The sequence below is a fragment of the Ceratotherium simum genome, chromosome 5 (genome assembly GCF_057802395.1).
Source record: "Ceratotherium simum simum isolate JZ-2026a chromosome 5, ASM5780239v1, whole genome shotgun sequence".
Taxonomy (NCBI): Eukaryota; Metazoa; Chordata; class Mammalia; order Perissodactyla; family Rhinocerotidae; genus Ceratotherium; species Ceratotherium simum.
Window position 1 is genome coordinate 53,852,142 of NC_141904.1, and position 22,387 is coordinate 53,874,528.

At 43.5% G+C, this 22,387-nt stretch overlaps 1 protein-coding gene across 1 annotated transcript in view; it reads right to left on the reverse strand.

Moving 5' to 3' along the window:
- SFMBT1 (Scm like with four mbt domains 1) overlaps positions 1–21,021 on the reverse strand; it is a 124,085-nt gene extending 103,064 nt beyond the window's left edge. Inside the window, 3 exon segments of the mRNA XM_087431173.1 lie at positions 20,742–20,784; positions 20,786–20,877; positions 20,880–21,021. Coding sequence (XP_087287299.1) covers positions 20,742–20,784; positions 20,786–20,877; positions 20,880–21,021 — 277 coding nt within the window.
- Positions 21,022–22,387: the final 1,366 nt, after the last annotated feature.

The window sequence follows — 22,387 nt, forward strand, 5'->3', positions numbered from 1 at the left end:
TATTATTATCTCTTCATTTGTGTATGTTTAAAATTACCTATTACAAAACGTTAAAGTAAATACCTTTAAGAAGTCAAAACCAAGTACATATTGCTGGGTCACAGATATTTTCCTGGCTCAAGTGCACTCTATTGCCATTTGGAGATCTAATTTAAATGAATTGATAACAGGGCTGGCCCCGTGGCTTAGCAGTTAAGTGCGCGCGCTCCGCTACTGGCAGCCCGGGTTCGGATCCCGGGCGCGCACCGACGCGCTGCTTCGCCGGCCATGCTGAGGCTGCGTCCCACATACAGCAACTAGAAGGATGTGCAGCTATGACATACAACTATCTACTGGGGCTTTGGGGAAAAATAAATAAATTTTTAAAAAAAATTTTAAATGAATTGATAACAGTTTCTAAAGGTGTTTTCATAAGACATCAGCTTCTTGGGAGCATCTGAGGACACAGGGAAGCAGTACTGCCCTCCCACCTGCTCTGTGTCACAACCTTCCAGCACCATCAGCCCAGCACCTTTCTATGAGAGTCTCCAATAACCACAGCTCAAAAACAGAGGAACTTCAAGGGAGGAATAAAATTGTTTAAAAGGGGAAAGTATTAGAAGTATGTTTAAGGGGAAAATAAATGATTTTTGCTTAAATCCAAACATAACATTTTTCTCCTAGAATTTTGATGAAGTAATATTTCTCTCTGAAGTGGCACTTCAGATTCAAAAAGGGACTTACAAAAGACTAAATGCAAATACACCAGAGGCCAGCATCCCCACCCAATACAGTCCCTCCTCTCAAGAACTCCTTCTCTATAGCATCAAATAAAATGTCACGGCTGTCAGTGGTGAAAAAGCGAATATTAAGCCCTTATTTATTAGGTGGCACAAAAAATGAAGAATCTAAGCTGCTCTGGCAGTTGTTAAATTGTTTGCCAGAGAAAAACTCTGGTCTATGGGAAAACAAAAATAATACAAGTTTATTTTCAGTTCGTTTTGATTGAAGAAAATAATTTTTAAACCCTATTAGGAAATTAAGGGACTATAGCTAGGTACAATTTTAAGAAATCGATTATATCTTACAAGTTAACCCATGAACATAATAAGATGGATCCAAACCAGCACATGAAAGATCCATTTATTTCTGTTTACAAGTAGCACAGGATCATCCTTAAATAAAAAGAATTAACATTACAGAAATCCACAATAACCTGATGAATGAAATAATCTGGTATTTGAACATAAAATTGTTTAATTCATCAAAAACATGATAAATTACTCTCTGAAGATAATTTTTAACCTTAAAAGCCCTTAGAATTTGTTTTTAAGGAAAAAAGGTTGTGAATTCCATAAAAATTAAATTATGGTAGAATTCTAAATCTGTAAACGTAATCATTGCATAGGATTTCATTTTCTCTTTCTTTCTGGACAGGCAGGTGGAGGAGGTAGTTTCTTGGTCCATCAATGACAGACTCCACATCCAAGAAACAGATAACCTAAATTCCTGGGCCAATCTTAACAGGGGCCCAGGGAACTGGGGAGAAGGGCAAGGGAAACAGAAGTCCCACCAATTCCTACCATTTCTACTATTTTCCCCCCCCACATCTTGAGAGATCAAAAATGTTGCCATCTCTAGGGGATGGCACAGTAGTTAAGTTTGCGCACTCCGCTTCGGCGGCCCAGGGTTCGCAGGTTCGAATCCCAGGTGTGCACACCGCTTATCAAGCCATGCTGTGGCAGGCGTCCCACATAAAAAAGTAGAGTAAGATGAGCATGGATGTTAGCCCAAGGCCGATCTGCCTCAACAAAAAGAGGAGGATTGGCAACAGATGCTAGCTCAGGGCTAATCTTCCTCACCAAAAAAAAAAAAAAAAAAAAAGTTGCCATCTCTAATGAAAAATAAGCTTATTAGTGATAGATTCATGTCATAAATATTGACGAGCACTGAACATGAATATAATTAGCAATCAAGTATATTTAGACTTTGGTGTCCTTGTTCACAAAGTGAGAAGAGAGAGAAAGGGAGAAGAGGAGCAATAAGACCTGGCGCTGCATGGGGAGTGGGAAGCTAGGGATGATCGGAGTCGCCAAGGGAGAAGCACCTAGTCAGAAGTATAAATACAAAGCTATCACAGCTTGGACCTGTAAACGACAGCAGGGCTCTGAGTAACCACTTTGTAATCAGATCAGGAGAGGCCAGTATGATCCTTTAGGTAACAGAGATCTAATCTCAGACACAATTGGGCCTAAACACGGATTTACTGAACTCACGGAAATGAGCACTTAATCACGCTAAGAGATCACAGCCACAGTGAAGATGTTTCCTGTCGTGTTCCATTTCTAGAAGCTGAGTTCAGCTTTGTGGTTCAACACACGGATGTGACTAGGCTAAGATGGGATTTAATTCTTAGCTTTCTAATGTTTCAGTCATCACACTTCAGATCTTACCTTGTGCTAGTAATTTGGTATCACAGCCTAAACTACTCAATTTAGTTTGTCCTACATCTAAGTTTATCTCTACACGTGAATTAAATAAATACCACACGGGCTGAATAGTTTACGTTGGTACTTAGCCCCACGCCTACCCTTCTATACTCTCCCTGAATATCCAGACCTGAAATGTACATTCCCGGCCCCGCTGTCAGTTGTGCTCCATTAGGCTCTGGCAGCAGCAGTGGCAGGAGTACAGGTTCCTGCTTGGTAGCAGTGAACTCCATCCAGCACCACTGGTGGAAAATGGGGGCTTGTGGGCTCGGGGTGACACCACCTCCCCTCTTTGCTCCTTCAGCCCTTCCTTTTGTATCCAATTCCTAGAATTAGATCCCCTTTTGACTGAAGCAGCTGGACCGGTTTCCTGACTAGACACTGACTGATAGCCCACCCAATTCAGAATTTATATAATTCTCACCCTGGGGAACTATGCTATGAAATATTCATTCATCCATTCAGTCAACAGATTGTTACTGAGCACCTACTACAGGCCAGACCCTGTTCTAGGTGCTGGAGATATAGTAGTAAACAACACAGACAAAATCCCTGACCTCAAAGAGCTTACATTCTAGTGGAGGAAAGAGACAACACACAGGACAGATAAGTAAAATACAGTGTTAAATAATAAATGCTAAGGAGAAAAAAACAAAGCACTGGCAGGGATATGAAATGTTAGAGGAGGGCTGAAATTTTAGATACACGGGTCACTGAGGTGATTTTTGGGAAAAGACTCCAAGGAAGTGAGGGAGCTAGTCCTGCACATATCTACAGGAAAGACATTCCAGGCAGAGGGAACAACGCACGCAAAGGCCCTAGGAAGAGAGCCCCCGTGGCATGTTGGAGAACAGCATGAGTCCTAGGTGGCCGGAGCAGATAAGGGGGAGAAGTCTGAGGTGAGGAGGCTAGGCCATGGGAGCCTTGCACGATACAGTAAAGACTTCAGCTACAGCAGTAGGCTCTGAGCAGAGGAGTGACATCATATGACCTACCTGTCAACAGGATCCCTCTGTGTCAAGGGTAGACTGAAGGGGGCAAGGGCAGAAGGAGGAGAACCAGTTAGGAGGCTACTACAATAATCCAAATGAGACCAGATGACAGCTAGGGCCAAAGTGGTGACAGTGAGGACACTGAGCAAATTCTGAATATATCTGAACTCCTATCTGACCCTTAAAAAGTAAGGGGCTGGTCCCTGAATCTTGCTGGAATTCACATTAACAGAAATTTCTATTATCTCCTACCAGGTGAGATAATGGCTTTAGCCAAAGAAAATTAAATAATTGCAAATTAACATTCTACAATAGTCAATACAGGAAAACCCTAATGTATAACATGCCAGGGTTATGAAAATTTTAATATTTTTATAAAATATTAAAGAAACGGTACAGAAATACATAAGCATCTATAAACTCAGTTATTATTTAACTGATCAAATTAGAGATAGAGTATTACCTTATTAAATCTATTTCTAAGAGGAAAATGATCATGTGTAAATTTTCTAGAGAGCAATGAGGAATAGAGAACTAGAAGGAATCTGGAAGCCCAATTCCCTTCATTTTTGGACCAAGGTAATAAAGCCCAGATATAAATGAAGCTTGGTCCTTCTTTACGCATCAAAACATATTTTAATAGGGGACGGAAATATTTTTAAAATAAATTTTTACTTCCTTATCTTAAGACTGAGAGTCTTGAACACACTTTAAGTTTTCCTTGATAACTGTGGCATCTCAAAAGAATCCTCCACCCAACCCAGAGGTAATGCCAGGCTTTGCTGACTGCTGCCGTCACTATGCAGCCCTAACAATCTCTACTCATCTCCCTCCAGCTGATGGCATCTGATTAACGGAAGGTTGGAAAATGGTTAAGAACCATACCTATGGGTCGGCCCCGTGGCTTAGCAGTTAAGTGCGCGTGCTCCCCTACTGGCGGCCCGGGTTCGGATCCCAGGCGCGCACCGACGCCCCGCTTCTCCGGCCATGCTGAGGCCACGTCCCACACACAGCAACTAGAAGGATGTGCAACTATGACATACAACTATCTACTGGGACTTTGGGGAAAAAAAAAAAAAGGAGGAGGATTGGCAATGGATGTTAGCTCAGAGCCGGTCTTCCTCAGCAAAAAGAGGAGGATTAGCATGGATGTTAGCTCAGGGGTGATCTTCCTCACACACACAAAAAAAGAACCATACATAATTGAAAGTGAAACTGGGTCAGAACCAAAGAAGAAAAATAATCAGCTTTGGTACAGGAGCTTTATAACATTTATTGCCAGCACTTTGAAATCGATTTTGCTTGTTCAAGGTGTTGAGCTGTGTTCTGAAGGGCTAAGACTGCCCCCAAACAGATGGCTGAAAAGGTGATGTACGTGCAGTCCTTTAGAAAAAGTTCCACCCCAAAATGCAATTCATCACTTTAAGAAAGTGCGGTTTAAAATTACTTGAAGAGAAATTAACCTTCTGACCATTAACACTATAAACACCACTGCCTAAAGAAAACAATTGCCAAGGTAATATTTATATCAAACAATAGCATAAAAGTATAAACAGGAAAATAATAAGCTGTACTAAAAGGGCACTTCATTTCTTCTAAAACCTCCTACCCCACCAAAATGCTCCAGTAGGCTTAACGTGAACTCAATTTTCTGGTCCCTTTCCTACCATTCTACTAAAACTACTTTATTTAAAAATTAATAATAAAAAAAAGTTTAAGGTTAATCTGTACTGGAAAGGGAAAATTCACAAAAACACAGAACCACAAATCAAATTAGCAAATGACTGACATATAAGCACTCATCATTATAACCTCCCTCAGCGATTAAAGAGCAAATAAGGGAGCTCAACAGATAATATAAAGGAAAAGTTTAGGGCCCACTGAGGATATGCTGTAATTCTTCCCAACCCGCATGCTCATGGCCACAAGTTAACAGTTTCCCCTGCATCCCTATGTCCCGACTGCTGCTCACTCCAGGTCCTGCAGGCCCAGGAACCACAGCCCAGACATCATTGTAGCTGCTCTTTGCTTCCTCTACCACTCTCACAAAGGAAGAATTGACAGGAACCTCACCAAAGTTAAATCGCTTTAAGAAGCAGCAGCACTAAAGATAAAGGCTTGGGAAAGGATTAAAGGGAAAAGTTCAGGGTTATTTTCTTATTTTACATTGCACTTTTTCTCCATTAAAAACTGAAATATTTTAGCTTATTAGGAAGTCTTACACTAACAATACAATATATGAATAAATATTCATAGATCACTCACCCCCTGACCTTTACTCCCAAAAAAATTATTTCTCAAAACAATATCCTACAAAGATGTTAGCCCCTTCCCACATCCACAAAATATCTTGTATAGGAGGCCCTCTGTACATTTTTGACAGCACTTAAACAGAAGTTATTCTGTATCATATCTTATCCCCCTATAAGCTTCTCAAGGGCAGGAAACTTACTCACCTTTGCATTCCCTAAACCCCTGGCACCACTGCTTCACTTCACAGCTATTTAGCATTTGCTAAACGAATTTCTACGGTATTAGATCATGGTGCCTCCAATTCACTGATGAGAAAAAAAATACTACTTTCTAACACAGCCATAATGTTCCTGCCTCCAAAAGGGGTACTGTCATTTTCACAAGAGAAGGAAATTCAGTGCCTACCATCTGCCTCGAGGTCAGTACCCCTAACTAGTCCTAGTGTGCACACTAGCCAATCACAAGTGCCTTCTTCAACAAGAATGACTGGAAGAAATCTGAGAGGTCACTAAAACACACCCTGTGTAAATTTATTAGGCATTATCCATAGGCAATTAGCTGGTTCTTCAGTCCTCTTCAAATCCTCTGAAGTTAAAACATGCCTTCAAGCCATTGTTTCTTTCACTTGTTCTTTAAACACTGGATGGTCCAACTTGCTAGGCTGTGCTGCTGTTTACAAAGCCTTTCACAATACAAAGAACTTGACTAACCCTAACTGCCCATACTTCTTCTCAGATCACTTCTTGAAGGCACCTTATTGATCCATAAAACTTACTTTTTACACACTGTGTGATACTGTTTCTTTGCCACAAGTCCAAGTCTACAAGTCATATCCTTTTGTCTCCCTTCATGGGTCAAAACTACTCATTAGAACACAAAATAAATGGCAGAAAGAAGGCCACTGCAGAGCAAACACACTTGGCTCAGGCAAGCCCAGGAGTGCACTCAGTGGCTGAGAGCCCCTGCTGGAAAGTGCACCAGCACTCACAGACCACTAGTACCCACCCACCACTAGCGCCGTGTGCATGCCCTCTGAGCAAGCAACGACAGTCATGGGTGAGGAATACACTCCCACCAAAAAAAAAAAAAAAAAAGAAATAATACACTACCATGAATTGTTACACATTCTTTGAGGAATGCATTTTACAGGAGATAGCAGTACGCAGAGGCGATACTGACAGGGGTATGAATATATGCTCTGAGGAGTGTTTTGAAGTTCTTCCAGTAAAGGGTAGTAACTAAGAACTTGGACTACTGAGATATTACACTGTAGCATTCAACTACAGAATGCCTCAAGATTCCAAATTCAGTTCCTTCAGACACTACTGCACTGGAAGCAGAGCATCATGTTTAAAATTCCTTACCAAGTAGTTCAGATAGAAATCAACTGTTTTATTTTTTTAATTTATCTGCATTTCTGCCTATGAACAAAAGCATACAAAAAAATTTCCAGAATTTGATCTAATTTGTTAGCCAATCCAGGCTGCTGCAATTTTCTCAAAAACAAAATACAAAAACAAGCACACACTCAGGCCTTGGGCTTTAAAGGCATACTCAACACCTCGGAGGTCTACGGACATCCTTAGATGTTTCGGTCTCCCCAAGACTCTGCTGGAGATTCTGCCTACACCGTCTCTTCTGCAACATGGCGGACGGGGGCGTGCAGGACTTTACCTCCAACTCCTCTTACTGTACTGCACCCAGTTCCTCTCTCTTCTGCATTTGGGAGGCAGGGACTGGCTGGAGAACAGTCTACCTTTACAAATACATTAACTCATAAAAAACAACACTTTAAGTATTAGAAAGCTTGTCTTAACCCAAGCAAATTCGGGTATCGTTAGTCCATGATATTGTTTGTGGCATAAAAAAACTGCAAATAACCCAAACGTAGAAAAATAGGAAACAAACTGAATAAATTATGGTGCATCCATATAAGAGACTACTAGGGAATCATTAAAAGAATGAGGTAGATCTACGTGTACTTGGATATACCCAAAACATTTTAAATAAAAAGAGCACTACCAATTGATTTTTTTTAAGAGTAGGGAAATAAAATATTTTACTATATATATGTATCCTTGTTTAAAAAAAATTTTTTTTTAAGGAATACTTAAGTCTTTGATTATGATAAAGCAACAGAAGAGAAAGTGATGCCTATTACAAGCAATCTCATCTTTCTTAGCTATCTCTAAATTCTTTGTGGCAAAATCTGAATTCAGTAAAACGGGTGGGTGGGGGGATGGGCTATGGCGAGGTCCATTTTATTCTCCTCCTTCCACACTTTCAATTTCTTGCCATAATGCTAAAAACAATTATACTTGCTTCTGAAACCAAGATGCAAAAATCCCTTACATGTCTGGCTCTGTTGTAGCCAAAGTTTAAAAGAGTCAAATATATTAATATAAGTGTGCAACTAAAGTTCAATTATACTTAATATGTTAATATTATATGCTAATCATATTTTATGAGTAAACAGTTTTTACATAATATCTTTTTTTGTTTCTACACTAACAAAGAACTTTAAATTACTGAAACCTCCAAATTTCCTAAACTCTCCCCAGGCAAAAATCAGTTCAGTAAAAAACAAGAGGGTTGTCCCCCACAGCTTCAAAATTTCCAAAACTTCTCCATTTCCAAGCAGGACTGGAGTAAGGAGAGATGCTGGAGGCAACGCCTCAGCCTGTCCAACCCTCTTCCACCTATGTAGATGCCTCTCCTGGTCTCAGGGACTCCAAGTCCTCAGTGAGATACAGCCATCATCAGCGCTCCCACCACAGCAAGAGCACTGATGCAATTAACGATGGTGAGAGGCCAGTGGATCCACTAGATGTTTCTGAAGCTCAACCTGAGGCTTATGCACCTTCGAATAACAGGCTCTCATCAGTCACACCAGGGCAAAGGAAGTGGAGTTGCCCCACCCCACGCCCACATAGAACCAGACTGCTCATTGCCACTTTGTTAACTACAACCACGAAAAGTAAAGCAAATGACTACAGCCAATGCCCTTCAATTTGATTTTTACTAATGGAAATGCATCTATCGAAGACCTAAAGATATGTCGTTATCTTGGAAAAAGTAATGTTGTAAGTTAATACGATAAAGAAAATGAAGTTGAGGAAAGGAATTTTGCTAACCTAAAACGTTAATCAAAACAGACACTCCAAGCAGCAAAATACGGCAAAATACTGGCTTCTCATTAAAAAAAAAAAAAAAAATTCTGAACATTCGGAACTAAACTATAACACTGACCAAAAATCTCCAGAGTTAAATCATTTCTTAGATCACTTACTAGTTGTTTGTTTAATCATACCTCCATTTAACATACATGTTATTTGCCATGCACTGTCCTCAGGACCAGGGATGCTACGCTAAGTAAAAGACAGACCTGGTTCCTGCCTTCATGCAGTTTACAATAGTAAACACAAGGAACAATGCATTAACGCACTGTCTAGTTCTCTCACAGGGAACAATAAGGAAAAACATACTTAGAGTAGGTTTAATGTTCTCTACAGTGTGGCTTCAAAGAATTTTATAACACTTTAAAATTAAAATGTTAAAATGAGCTAACTAAAAGTAAGATAATTTCGTATAGTAATAAGTGCCATGAAGAAAACCAAACACTAATGAGACAAGAGCGCCTGGGGAGTAGAGGTAAGCATGTACAGGGAAGGCTTCATCATTGAGCTCAACCCTCCATGACAAAAAGGAACTCAGTGTAACAAACTTAGTGTACTTGGAGGGACAGAAAAACATGCGGCTGGATTTTGGGAAAGCAGGCAGAAAAGTGGCAGAAGAGGGCAGGGAACAAATCACAAAGGGCATTATAGGCCACAAAAGGCGTTTGGATTTTATTCTGATTACTATGGAAAGCCAGTGGCAGGCTCTAAGCCTGGGAGTGACAAGATGGGATCTGATTAAACATAACAGTTTCTTATTTAGAACACAATACATTTTAGAGTAGAAATACTGTTAAAAAAGGTGGTGCTGCAGTACTGCTTCCGTGGCTTCATTCAGCTATAACTTATCTACTGTCTACTCTCTGCTAGGTTGCATGAAAGGTACTGATGAGGAATAAACCAAGATCTCTGACCTGGAGCTCCCAGTCTGGTAGAGATGAGCAACACTGACCAAATAATTACAACTGTAATATTTATAAGAGTGGACTATGTAGAAGGCTGTGAGCACCCGGGGCACAGCAGTTAAGCCGGCCTGGGGAGTCCAGGAAGGAAGACTTCACAGAGGACCTAAGTCACCCAGCACAAGCAGGGACTTCCTCAGTGCACCCCCGTATGTGTGACACTCAAACCACGGGTGGTACACAAGAAAATGCAGGGGCCACCAAAGACTCTTTTAAAGTATTTATGTAGGATTATTAAGATGGAATGGAGGAAAAAAAAGTTAACATATAAAACTCGCAACTGCAACTTCACAGATATTGCTTAAAAATAAAGCTTTATTAAGAACTTCAACTATCTGGTTTCCCACAACACTGAAAATGTGATAGTCTAAACGTTACTTCAACAAGTGGGTCTATGCTCTATTCATGTGCACGCACACACACTACCCATTGTGAACTGGGGTTAAAAACTTTTTTTAATACCAACATTTTTGCAGCCATTTTATAGCCCCCAATAAAACAAGCTTTTCTCAAAATTTCGAACATAGAGATTTTGAAAAAATTCCAAATACTCTCCACTTAGATTCAAAAACTATTAAAATTTTTCTGATTTGCTTTATCTTTCTATACATACGTGCATACAGATGTATACTTTATAAGCCATTTGAAAGTGTCAAAAACATCACGATACCTCACCTCTAAACTCTTCAGCTTGCATCTCCCAAGAATAAGGGCATTCTCCTACATAATCACAATGCCATTATCACACCTAAAAACAAAAACAAAACAACACCCAACTCCTCAATATCACATATTGTCAGATACACACTTTTTTAAGTACAAAAGGGCTTTGTCAAGAACATTACGGAAGGAATGTATTTTAATAAACTGATTAGATTTATTATTACTTGTATTTCATTATTTTTATTTTTAAAATATAATAATACTTTATAAATTTTAAGTTAAAAAGTCAAATTTGGGGGGGGGGGGCGGCCCCGTGGCGTAGCGGTTAAGTGTGTGTGCTCCACTGCTGGCAACCCGGGTTCAGATCCCGGGTGCTCACTGACGCACCGCTTGTCAGGCCATGCTGTGGTGGAGTCCCACATAAAGCAGAAGAAGATGGGCACAGATGCTAGCTCAGGGCCAGTCTTCCTCAGCAAAAAAAGAGGAGGATTGGCAGATGTTAGCTCAGGGCTGATCCTCCTCACACACACACAAAAAAAGCCAAATTTTTAAAACCTTATTTTAAAAACATTTAAAAAATAACTGTAATCAAATACTATGGCAAAAAGTACGAAAGTGGTACATGCAAGATTGACATTTTAGAAGCACTGTGTTAGTAGAAGGATACTCTGGGCAGAGGGACATCCATAGGAAAAGATTTGCAAAAGAGTGGGGTCTCAGCGAGGCTGGAGTGAGGGCACGTGTGAGAAGGAGATGAGCTGGACAGGTGACTGGGGATGAGCTCTTCAAGGATTCTGTGTGCCTTCCTGAGGAGTTTGTACTTTACGCTGCTGGTACTGGGACTTCTACCAACAAAAATTTTGTCAAAACAAATCAAGTTTGTTTAGAAAGATGTATCTGGCCATAGTGTGTCGGATGGACTGGAGAGGATGGAAGATGCAGAGACCATTTGGAGGCAACAGAACAAGGTTTATATTTTTCACTGCAAATACATAACATTTTAGTTATATTATGGGTTGAATAAGCCTGCTATACTGGTAAGTGAACAAAATAAAAACAGTAAAACTAAACTTAAGTTTATCTTGAATGTTCATGATGTAGAAATGCAGCTTTAAAGAGAAAAGGAAAGAGACAGACTTAACATAAATTTTGAAAGGAACCCTTAGGCACTTTTGAAGGTTTCAGCATTTAATGGAGCTGGCTCTATTTAATACCTAGTTTCACTTTCCAAAGTGGCTTTCCTTTTCCTTGGCAAGATTCATCACTGGCACTAATTTTATGTTTATCAGTCAAAATCAAAATAAAAATTTCTAAAGGAAAACCCATGGTAAAGAGGTGGGGTGCCGAACAGATAACATGTTTTCTCACATGCAGAGTGCCCCCAGGGCAGTGCTCACGGCAGCCCCGAGAGAGCTCCAGCAGCCCTGAGAGAGCTCCGTTTAGAGTCCAAGGGGAAGCTGTTCCAGGGCCAGGCACCAGCTCTGCCTCGGAGGAGAAAGAGGGCAGCACTGGAGGCCTAGCAAGCAGGACAGGATGCTGGCCCTCCACTCCCCTTCCACCAGGAGAACTCTAGTTTTATTTATTTTACATATTGGGCTTCCTTGAAGGATCTCATTTTAACAAAGGGTTCCATAGCTTTAAAAATGTTTGAAAGCCAAAGAGTCAGAACTGCACGTTCTTTTTTTTTTGTGAGGAAGATCAGCCCTGAGCTAACATCCATGCTAATCCTCCTCTTTCTGCTGAGGAAGACCGGCTCTGAGCTAACATCTATTGCCAATCCTCCTCCTTTTTTTCCCTTTTTCTCCCCAAAGCCCCAGTAGATAGCCACATGCCACAGCTGTATATCCTTCCAGTTGCTGTATGTGGGACAAGCAGTGCGTCAGTGCGCACCTGGGATCCGAACCTGGGCCGCCAGTAGCGGAGCACGCGCACCCAACCGCTAAGCCATGGGGCTGGCCCCCAGAACTGCATGTTCTTAAGTGAGAAGTTGGTAATTCAAGAATAAGAGTCCAAGTTCCACAGGTAAGCTGAGGGGGACAAAACAAACACCATCACTGAGGAGGAATGTAGAGAGAGATCTACAAAGACAGGCCCACTGGAGGAGCAGCAGCATTAGGGTAGAATGAGGGGTTCTGTCTTGGACCTGTGAATTCTGAGGAGCCAGTGGGGCTCCAATTGGAGAGGTCCAGGCAGCAGAGGACATATGGATCTGAAGGTCAGCAAAAAGGTTTAGGAGGGCTAGCTGAAGGCGGAACGTGGATGAATCCACCAAGAGAGATGTAAAGAGAGAAACCATAGAGGGACTCAAAAGGTCGCAGAAGGCAAAAAGAAAACGGTCTGCCTCAAGACAGCACTGTGTGGAACCATCCACAAACAGGGCCACTTCAGGACGAGACTCTGAATTCAGGGTAGTCTGCATCCAGGAGCAGAGGGCACCAACTGAACTGGCTGGGGTAGTCTACAGAGTAGAGGCCGCAGAAGGACAAGGGGGCAAGAGTAAAGGGTATTGGCTAGGAAGCAAATGAAAGACTGGACAATGGGTCCAGGCCTGAAGGGGCTGGAACTCGGAGAGAAAAAGGTCAAAGATGAGACAGAAAGAGTAGGGAAGTCTCTCGAGAAGGCTGTGGAAAAAAGAATATCGTACCAGAACCTAAGATTTCACTAGTAGAGCTGTTCTGGAAAAAGCTCCTTTCAGACAAAGTTAATAGGATGCCAAAATCAGGGTAAAGGTCAATGAGGGTGTGGGGGGGTGGGGGCGGAACCCTATTGTGCCTTAAGGCCCTGGGTCTGGCTCTGGGAGTCATGGACCCCTCCTCAAGCACTCGCTGCAGACAAGGGAGACCCACACTAGAAGAGAAGGCAAGAAGAACCCACCCAGCCCTCTGCTTCCCTTGTCACAGCCACTACTGGTAACAGGGTCTGGCAACAAAGTCATTTAAAGCTTCTCTCAGTTCACCCAGCAGCCCCTATGTGGATTTAAGGAAAACCAGGTGCAGAAAATGCCTAGGAACAGATCTAAGTCTGTTTCCCAATTTGTGTACAATGTTACTTGTATTAACAATAATAAAAACTATGTATATTTTAAATGCAAACATAATTCATAATTGAGGACTGTAAAACCAATTTTAAAAGGGGAACAAAATGTAAATAATTAACATTAATTATATGAAGAGGTCAAGGGATTCAGATATCACAAATGACCATAACAACAAGAAAACACTCAAAGTTTTCAAATTTCTAGCTTTAGCTACTTGACCACCTACCCCTGCCCATTTTGCTCAATAATAAAAATTAAAACTCATCAAAAGGAAATCATATTCCTGGAAAGAATACCTATTAATTTTTTAAAAAAAGAAAAGGACTGTCTCTTCTAACAATTTACTTAGAAACTCCAATTCATATTTTAAAAATTAACAAACTGACTCTGGTATATAAACTCAACTTTTCAAAATATTTAACTATCAATTCAGGAGTATCAGTGATACACAGTGGGCACAGGATGGTATAAAAGAGGTACTCACTAGTGCTCTGGGGACAACATCTTGCCAAATAAACTGACACTTCCAGAAAAGCTTTACTAACTTTAGGAAACAACTAACCACTCTGATTTTCTTAAGAAGTGAGCAGTAATTGAAGCATTAAAAAAATCTGGTTTCATCACATTCATTGTCAATTCTTCAAGGATTTCAAGAAAGATGGCCAAAAGCACCTGTGTCAAGAAGAATGAGCGGGAGTGATCAAGAGGTGTCTGCCCTCCCCCTCATAACAGAATTCAGGAAACTCAGCCCATCTTTACTACACTAACACAGGCACTAAAAATAATAAAGGAAACAATGACAACAACAACAAAAAACTTACACCTCTTCGGCCATTCTCAAAGTGCTTAAACTGCTCAACTAGTAATCCTTAATTCTGCCACACCTGCTTTCTCTCCATCTGTATTGCACAAATACAGAGCTAAAGTAATAGAATAAATCTAAAATATGAGGCATTAATTATGTGGTAACATTATTACGTTAAGCTACTGAACCTCTTTAAATACTCACTAGGTTTCCATTTATACAGAAATGAGAGTGAAATATGGCAAAACCTCACTAACCAGAACAGCTGGAGAGTAAGCCATTGACTAATCATGCCTCTCAGATAGCTGAAGGCTTATTTACAACTCTGAATGCAAACGTTTTTGGTTAACCGTTCTGGACAGAATGCTTAATGCTTTGACTCCGGCCAACATTGTGAATATCAGTGATTACACAGTAAGATTGTATCCAAAGATCCACAAGACTCTGTCCCTATCCAAATGAGACCCCAGACTGTAGCAACCTTTGTTTTTATACTTTCCCTGTCTTCCACCCTGCTATCACATTCTGCTTCCATCTCACTCGTGCATTCCAATAACAAAGTGTGTCAGAACTGCATTTAAGGAAAAGGTACCTGGTTCTCACAGCTCTGCCGGGCACCTACAGAGCTCTTCCAAGAGGTAAACGAGTCCTAGTGTACAGGGCTCTGTGACTCTATTTTACCTGCTGTGGAAATCTTTTTTAAAAAGTATTTCCTCAAAAGGAAATTCTGACACACGTGCTACACCATGGATAACCCTTGAGGACATTATGCTAAGTAAAATAAGCCACTCACACGAGGACCAATACTGTACTATTTCACTTATATGAGGTACCCAGAGTAGTGAAATTTATAGAGAGAAAGTAGAATAGTGGTTGCCAGGGGCCGGGGAGAGAGGGGAATGGGGAGTTATTGTCAATGGGTACAAAATTTCAGTTTGGGAAGATGAAAAAGTTTTGGAAATGGATAGTGGTGATAACTGCACAACACTGTGAACATACTTAATGCCACTGAATTGCACACTTTAAAATAGTAAATTTTACGTCACGTATATTTTAGCACAACTAAAAAAAATTTTTTAAATAATGAAAACTTACTTCCTCATCATTCACTATGTTCTAGACAGGTGATATGTTAAGTGCATCTGTGTTATCATCATCTAATCACTCCAAGAAAGTTATTTTACAATGATATGTGTAAAAATGAGCCAAAATGGTATCTTAAATTATGATTCCAAATTACCATATACTATTTTTGACATGGAAAAAGCATGTTTTATAGGAACAGATCCATAAGAAAGAACACTAGCAAAACCTCAGAGACAAGAAAGCATTCTACCCTGGGCAGCAAATGAATGTGAAAAGAAACAAAAAACATGGTAACTCACAGGTGGCCTCACCACTAAGCAAGTATTACATAGCAGCCACCTCAAATACTTTTTCAAAAAACTATTCAGGGTAAAAGAAAATAAAAATAATTTGGGATCAAATCAATTATTTCAATAATTGCTAAATTTCTCAGCCCATCTCATCTTGTCATTCCAAATACAACTGTCTTGCACTTGACGACAAACCTCCTTCCTTCTCTCACCTCAGACCAGAACCAACTCTCCCAGACCACGCAAGGACTCTCAAATGCCCTATCCACCTCAGATCAGTCTAGTAATTAACCCTTTCTCTATATTAACCAAAAATATCAAAAAGGAACCTGCATGCAGCACTGTACATCACGTTAGAAATGCCGCCTTATAGCCTCTCCCTGCACAGCAAAGTGCTTGACTCTGAACAGTTATTCAACTATCAAACCACAAAGTTCAACAGGGACTTAACATATCTTTTAGCACAATAAATAGACTATATTTTTTGTTATTTAATTATGTCCTTGAGTGATCATCTAAAGACAAAGCTGAATAACTTTATAAACATCCTCTCGAATAAAAGAGACTAGAAAATAATTATATACAAATCTTCAGGTGCCTCTGAGTTATAGGCAAAGGTTTACAATTAAACTTGTTAAAACTTCTGCAGTGAAGTCATAATTTTTCTATTAATAACTAGTCTTTGTTCTTATCCTCTCTCCCACTTTTGTAAAGTTTAAAAATGAACTTGCAACAACCTGACCACATCCTTTCTATTTTAAATCATTTTCCTGCTAGTACCTGCTAGTTTCCTGCTTCTGCTAGTACCACTTGCAGAAGCATAGAGTCATGTCAAAATTCCACTCCCCAAAGTCTAATCGTTCAAAATCTGAGGAAACCAAAATCTCTGGAGATTTTCATCTAATTTAACAACTATGTATAAGGAGAAATATTTTTTCAATTGCAAAACATCCCAGTTAGATAACAAATGTTATTTACTGAAAGAAAAATCCCCTGCCATAACAAAGCTATACCACTTACTAATTATAAGTTCTTTTATTCTCATTTAAATTATTCTGAAATTCTGGTTAACGGCCAAATAATTCCAGAAGGTTTCAGGAAATTATACAATAGAAAAATTTTTAATATAAAAATACTTAGCATTCAAAATACCTGCCTGCATAATGGTCTTCTGCTCTTTGGATTGTATTCATTTATTTAATGTGAACATAACATGAAGTCATAATAAAAAAGGCCAATGAAATTTGGACAGTTTATCTTTTCTGCAGACTTCAGAGTCAAATGCCATCTGCTTCTACACCATCATTCTATAGCTAAGCCCAATCTAGTTACCACTGTGAAAGCAAAAGTACCCTACAAAAGGAGCAAGAGGGGCGGGCCCCGTGGCGTGGCGGTTAAGTGCGCGCGCTCCGCTCCTAGCGGCCGGGTTCGGATCCCCAGCGCGTACCAACGCACCCCTTGTCGGGCCATGTTGAGGCCACATCCCACATATAGCAACTAGAAGGATGTGCAGCTATAACATACAACTATCTACTGGGGCTTTGGGGAGAAAAAGGGGAAAAAAAAGGAGGAGGATTGGCAATAGATGTTAGCTCAAGGTCGGTCTTCCTCAGCAAAAAGAGGAGGATTGGCATGGATGTTAGCTCAGGGCTGATCTTCCTCACAAAAAAAAAAAAAAAAAGATAAAGCATTTTTTAAGAGAAAAATCAGAGCTTACAAAGAAACAAATATCAAAAGAGGAAATTCCCTTTCTTAAGTATTTTGTTTCTCATTTTGCATCTCTTTAGTTGCATCTCTCAAAAACTTAGCAAATTTTAAGTTAAATATCTGATAAAGAAAAAACTAAGAAATCTAAAAAGAGCCACAAAAAACAAAAACAAAAAGAAAATAGTGGATCAATAACTAAGTGATAATTACTCTCTTGGCTAATGATGCTATGAATCTTAGGTTAGAGGGACCAAATCCAGCTTAGCTGTGGGCCAGTCAACTGGTTGGCTAACTTAGTCACAGAAAAACAGAATTATTCAGCAGAATCATTTCACAAAAGAAAACCTTTGAACTTTGCGGACTATGCCCTATACATCCCTAGCACAGGCCTCAGACAGTCCCCAACTGTCTATCACACGGATGTCCTTGCAGTAAAAAACACAGGCCTTTGTGAGGAACTAACAAGAATTCACTCACAATCTCTGACTCCTCTCCTTCAGCAGCAGAAACAAGAGAAGGTACAAGAATATATTAAAAGGCATTTGGGAAGGATAAGCAAATCACTGAAGTACTTGCTTCAGTGGAGAATATCAAAAACCCAACTTCTTAGAGGTTTAATACAAAAAGGTACCTTAATCAAGCCAAAAAAAAGAACCACACCTGATATAATTTTTAGTTACCTTGCATTTTTGCTTTTATTGCTAGAGTTTTAATGATTTGATAAACCAGGGAAATATCCTGCATATATAAATCAAGTTTCTTGCTGTCATTTAAAAGGTTGTTAAAGCTATATACCCACATTCTTTAATTCACTGACTTTAAAAAACCAATTTTCATTCAATTTTCTCAGCAAATTCTAGGCTTTAAGGAACTGATTCATCTACTGACACCTTAAACTCTGACTTGTTGGGAAAGTCCATGATTCATCCTTTAAACCTACTGTATGCAAATATAACTGTATTCCAAAAATGGGAAGTAATAGATTAATACTGGGCCTGTGACCACAAGGACTCCGAAGAACCACAGATCTGAACCTGCAAAGTATTGCCTCAGCCACGAAGTGACCTTCTGACTAAGAAGTCTCCCAGGCCAGAATTTTTAGTTATTCGAGATGGTAAAAACCCTAGGAATTGTTATAAATGCATTTAGGGTCAAAGCAAAAATGACCATAACTCCAGGTTTACACACCTGTTGTCCTCCAGCTTAATTATTAATATTGCCCCCTTTCGCCCTCAAAAGGGTCTCTTTCTGTAGCAAAACTCATCAGTGGTGACAAAAGTCAGAATAGTGGTAGCCTTGGGGAGGGGGAAGGTATTTACAGAATGGGAGGAATGTAAAGCGAGCCCTTTGGGAGGCTGAAAATGTTCTATATCTTGATCAGAGTGTGGTTACCAAGGCATATGCATATGTAAGAAGTCGCTGAACTGTACTCTTAAGGACTTACTGAAAGTTAGACTTCAATAAAAAATACATAATTTAAAAAACACACTGAAATACATTTTTAAATGTCTTTGATCAGATCATAAATTACATAAAATAATTTTAGATATAGCTACCAAATTTTTCCAAATGTATTTTAATAAAGATGCATATTGTGAGCACTTTTAAGTAGAAGCTTTCAAAATAGACTGATTTTTTAACTATTTCATTTTAACACATCGCCGAATTTCAGAATTGAAAGCACGCAGAAAGATGACCTATTCATCCTCTAATTTTGTAAATAAGGAAAAACAAATAAATATAGGATAAGAAACGTAGCCAAAATAAGGCAGCTAATCAATGACAACAGTAGTAACGACTGTTTCCTGATCGCAGGCCACTCCCGTTTCCACCAGGCCGTTAGTTTTCTGACACTGTAAACAAATCTGAACTCTGCATCTACCTGTGGCCTAGAAGGATTCAACACATCCCTTAAAACATCACGCCAACAGGCCCCGAAGTGTAAACACGAAGACACACTCGTCTTCCTTCCTCCTCTCAAGTCAGTTGGCAAATGAACAATTACATTTTCAGGCATTTTACTTGAGGTGCAATAAAGTGTGACATCTTAAAAATGTGGTTCAAGAGCAGAAGGCATATGCAGGGACTGACAAAATCCATTTTATTTCCTTTCAAATCTCTTTGATGGTTACTTGGTTCTCAAAAAACTATATCCCTAAGAAGGACTCACGAAACATCATCGCTTGGGGCCGTTCACCAGCACGGCTTTGAATGACCCGCTGGGAATAACCCCCCCCCACTGAATAAAAATCCTGTCTCTGACAAGGGTGTCCTCCCTCATTCTCTGCACACTACAAGACCTGGAGGTGACCTGTGCTTTACCGCTTAGTTTTAGACCCCAGTGAACAGCTGACATCTTGCGAAAAACTTAACATAACACACACCCTTTCCGCGGGAATTTATTTCTGCTCTCACAAGGCGTTTCTGCTCCCCACAGAGCAGGCCGTGCTTCTCAGGACACTCTGCTTGCCCCTCCACAGCCTCCTTTTCAGAGTCCAAAGCGAGACTTCGAGAACAGAAATCGAAACAGTCTCGGACCTCCCGAGAGGCAGGTCGGGGCCCCGAGCAGGTCCGGCTGGGGTCGAGCGGCGGCTTCCCGGCGAGCCCACCGCCTGCCCGCGCCCCGAGCCGCGGAGGCCCGGCGCACTCGACCACGCCAGCCCCAAGCAACCGGTTGCGGTGGCCGCTAGACGCTCCGCAACCGCGCAGCGGCCACCTGGGCCCTCCGAAGTTCGGACCGCCGCATGGGCGGCGCGGCCCGGGCCCCTGCTGCGGGTTCGCGCCCCGGCCCCGGAGCGAGCCCGGGGGGCGGGTCCGCGGGGGCTCGGCGGGCGGGAGCGCGGGACGCGCGGGGAGGGGCGCGCGGCGGGCCCAGCGCGCCGGAGAACTTCGGCGCCCGCCGATGCCGCCGCCCGGCCACTTTCCTTTCACGCCCCCCGGGCTGCCGCGCGCCGCCCTGCCCTCCCCGAGCCGCCGGCCGCCCCCGCCGCCGCCGCTCGCCACCGCGGCCAGACGCCCAGGCGCGCTCCTGCAGCCCTGCCAGCCGGCGCGCGAGGCCGCGGGGGCGCGCGAGGCCGCGCGCGGGCGCCGCGCTCCCCCGCCCCGCCCCCGCACCCAACGTGCCGCCGCCCGTTGGCGCCTCAGCCCGCGCGCCCGCCGCCCGCCGGCTCCCGGCGGTTTTTCGTTGGCAAAGTTGCCCGGCCGCCTCGAGGGGGGCGCCGCGCGGTCCCCCGCCCCAGCGCAGCCGCCGCCCCTTCAGGCCGCCGCGGGGGAAGGCCCAGCCGGCGGCCCCGCTTTTTTACCTGCCGGGAGTTTTCGCGCGCGCTCTCGCTCAATCGCTCGCTTTGCTCCCTCTCGCGCTCGTTTTCTTTCTTTCTTTCCTTCTTTTCGTTCCCCCGCGCGGGCGCTTTTTCCGCTCCCGCCGCCCGCGCTCGCCGCTCGCGCCCGCCTTCCTGCTGGGTTCTGCGGAGCGGGGCGGCCGGCAGCTCTCCCCGCCCCCCTCCACCCGCGCTCCGGCGGAGGCGGCGGCGGCGGCGCTCCGCGCTCCGACTCATTCCAATATGGCACGGGCTCAGGGCGCATGCGCCCGCGCCCCCCCCCCATCCGCGCTCCTCCCGGCAGCCCGCGCCCCTCACGCCGCGCGCGTGGCGCCCCCCGGCCGGGCCTCCCCGAGCCCGCCCGCGCGCCTTCCCGCCCGGTTGCGGCCGCGCGGGATGCTAGGAGCCCGCGGACTGAGGTTCTGGAGGTCCAGCGCCTCCAGCCGCCCCCGTCCCTCGTTTCCTCCAGTCCACAACTTGCCGCGGACACCCGTGAGGCCGTGGCGCAGGGCAAGCGGCGGCGCCCCACGCCCCCGACGGCGCTGCGGCCCCGCGCGGACCGGCCAGTCGGGGAGACGTGCCCCCAGGGACCCAGCGCCCACCCTGTCCCTGCTCCGACCCACGAGGAAAGGGCCCCGGCGCCTCACCTCGGGTTGTGGACGGAGCCCAGGGAACCTAGTGTCGTCCGCCGGTCGGTCCTGGCGTCCTGGCCGGGGTGAAGCGCTCTGCTGTCGTCCGCACGTGATCGCCTCCCGCAAGATGGCATTAGCGGAGGAACGGACGGAGGGGCGGCCGGATCCCAGATGGGCGCGCGTCGCCGCCGGCGAGGGCTGCGTCCGCCCGCCTGGCCCACGTCGGGGATCTGGCGTGCCCTTTGAGACCTGGAAGGGCACCGAAATGCCCCCTGTCTGAGAAGTCAGAGCGGAGCCGCCCCCCCCGCGCACCCGATGTCTCCAGGCTTCCGCAGGAGGCGCCCTGTAAATCCGAGTTTTCCTGCCGCTCGGGGCCCCGGCGAGGGGACACAAGACGGCTGCCGAATTCGGGCGAGAGAATCGGGGGCCCCGGGTCAGGACAGGAGCTCGAAGGTGGCTGCAAGCCGGCCCCGCAACCCGACGTGCCCAGGGGCGGTTTTGTTCCCCGAGCTCGCCCCTTCACCCGCGAGCGCAGGTGCCCGTAGGACACCCCCCTCCCCGCCTGCTCTGGAAAGTTCCCTCCAGAAGGGAGTCCCCGCGCCCGGAGACCCAGGAGTGCCTGGGTCCGGGGAAGAGGTCTCGGACAGGGCGCTGAAGGAAGGAGGAGGCGCCCCCACCGCAGGAAGGAGGTCTGGGGTGCCAGGCGAGGGCTCAGGCCACTTCCCACTGACCTCAGCGCTGCGCTGGAAGTATTACCCCACTTTACACACAAACTTGCTCAGAGTCACGCTGATGGCTGGAAAAAACCAGATTTTTTTTTTCTTTACTACCACTGTAAAAGCAGTATGACAACCAGAGAAAGAAAGAAAAATGTAAGAATAAAGTATCCATAATACTACTACAGAATGCAACTTGCATAAAACGTTCCGTCTATATACATGTCTTTACAGAGTTGCAATGACACTTCTCTTGTGTTTGCTACCATCATTAACATTTTTC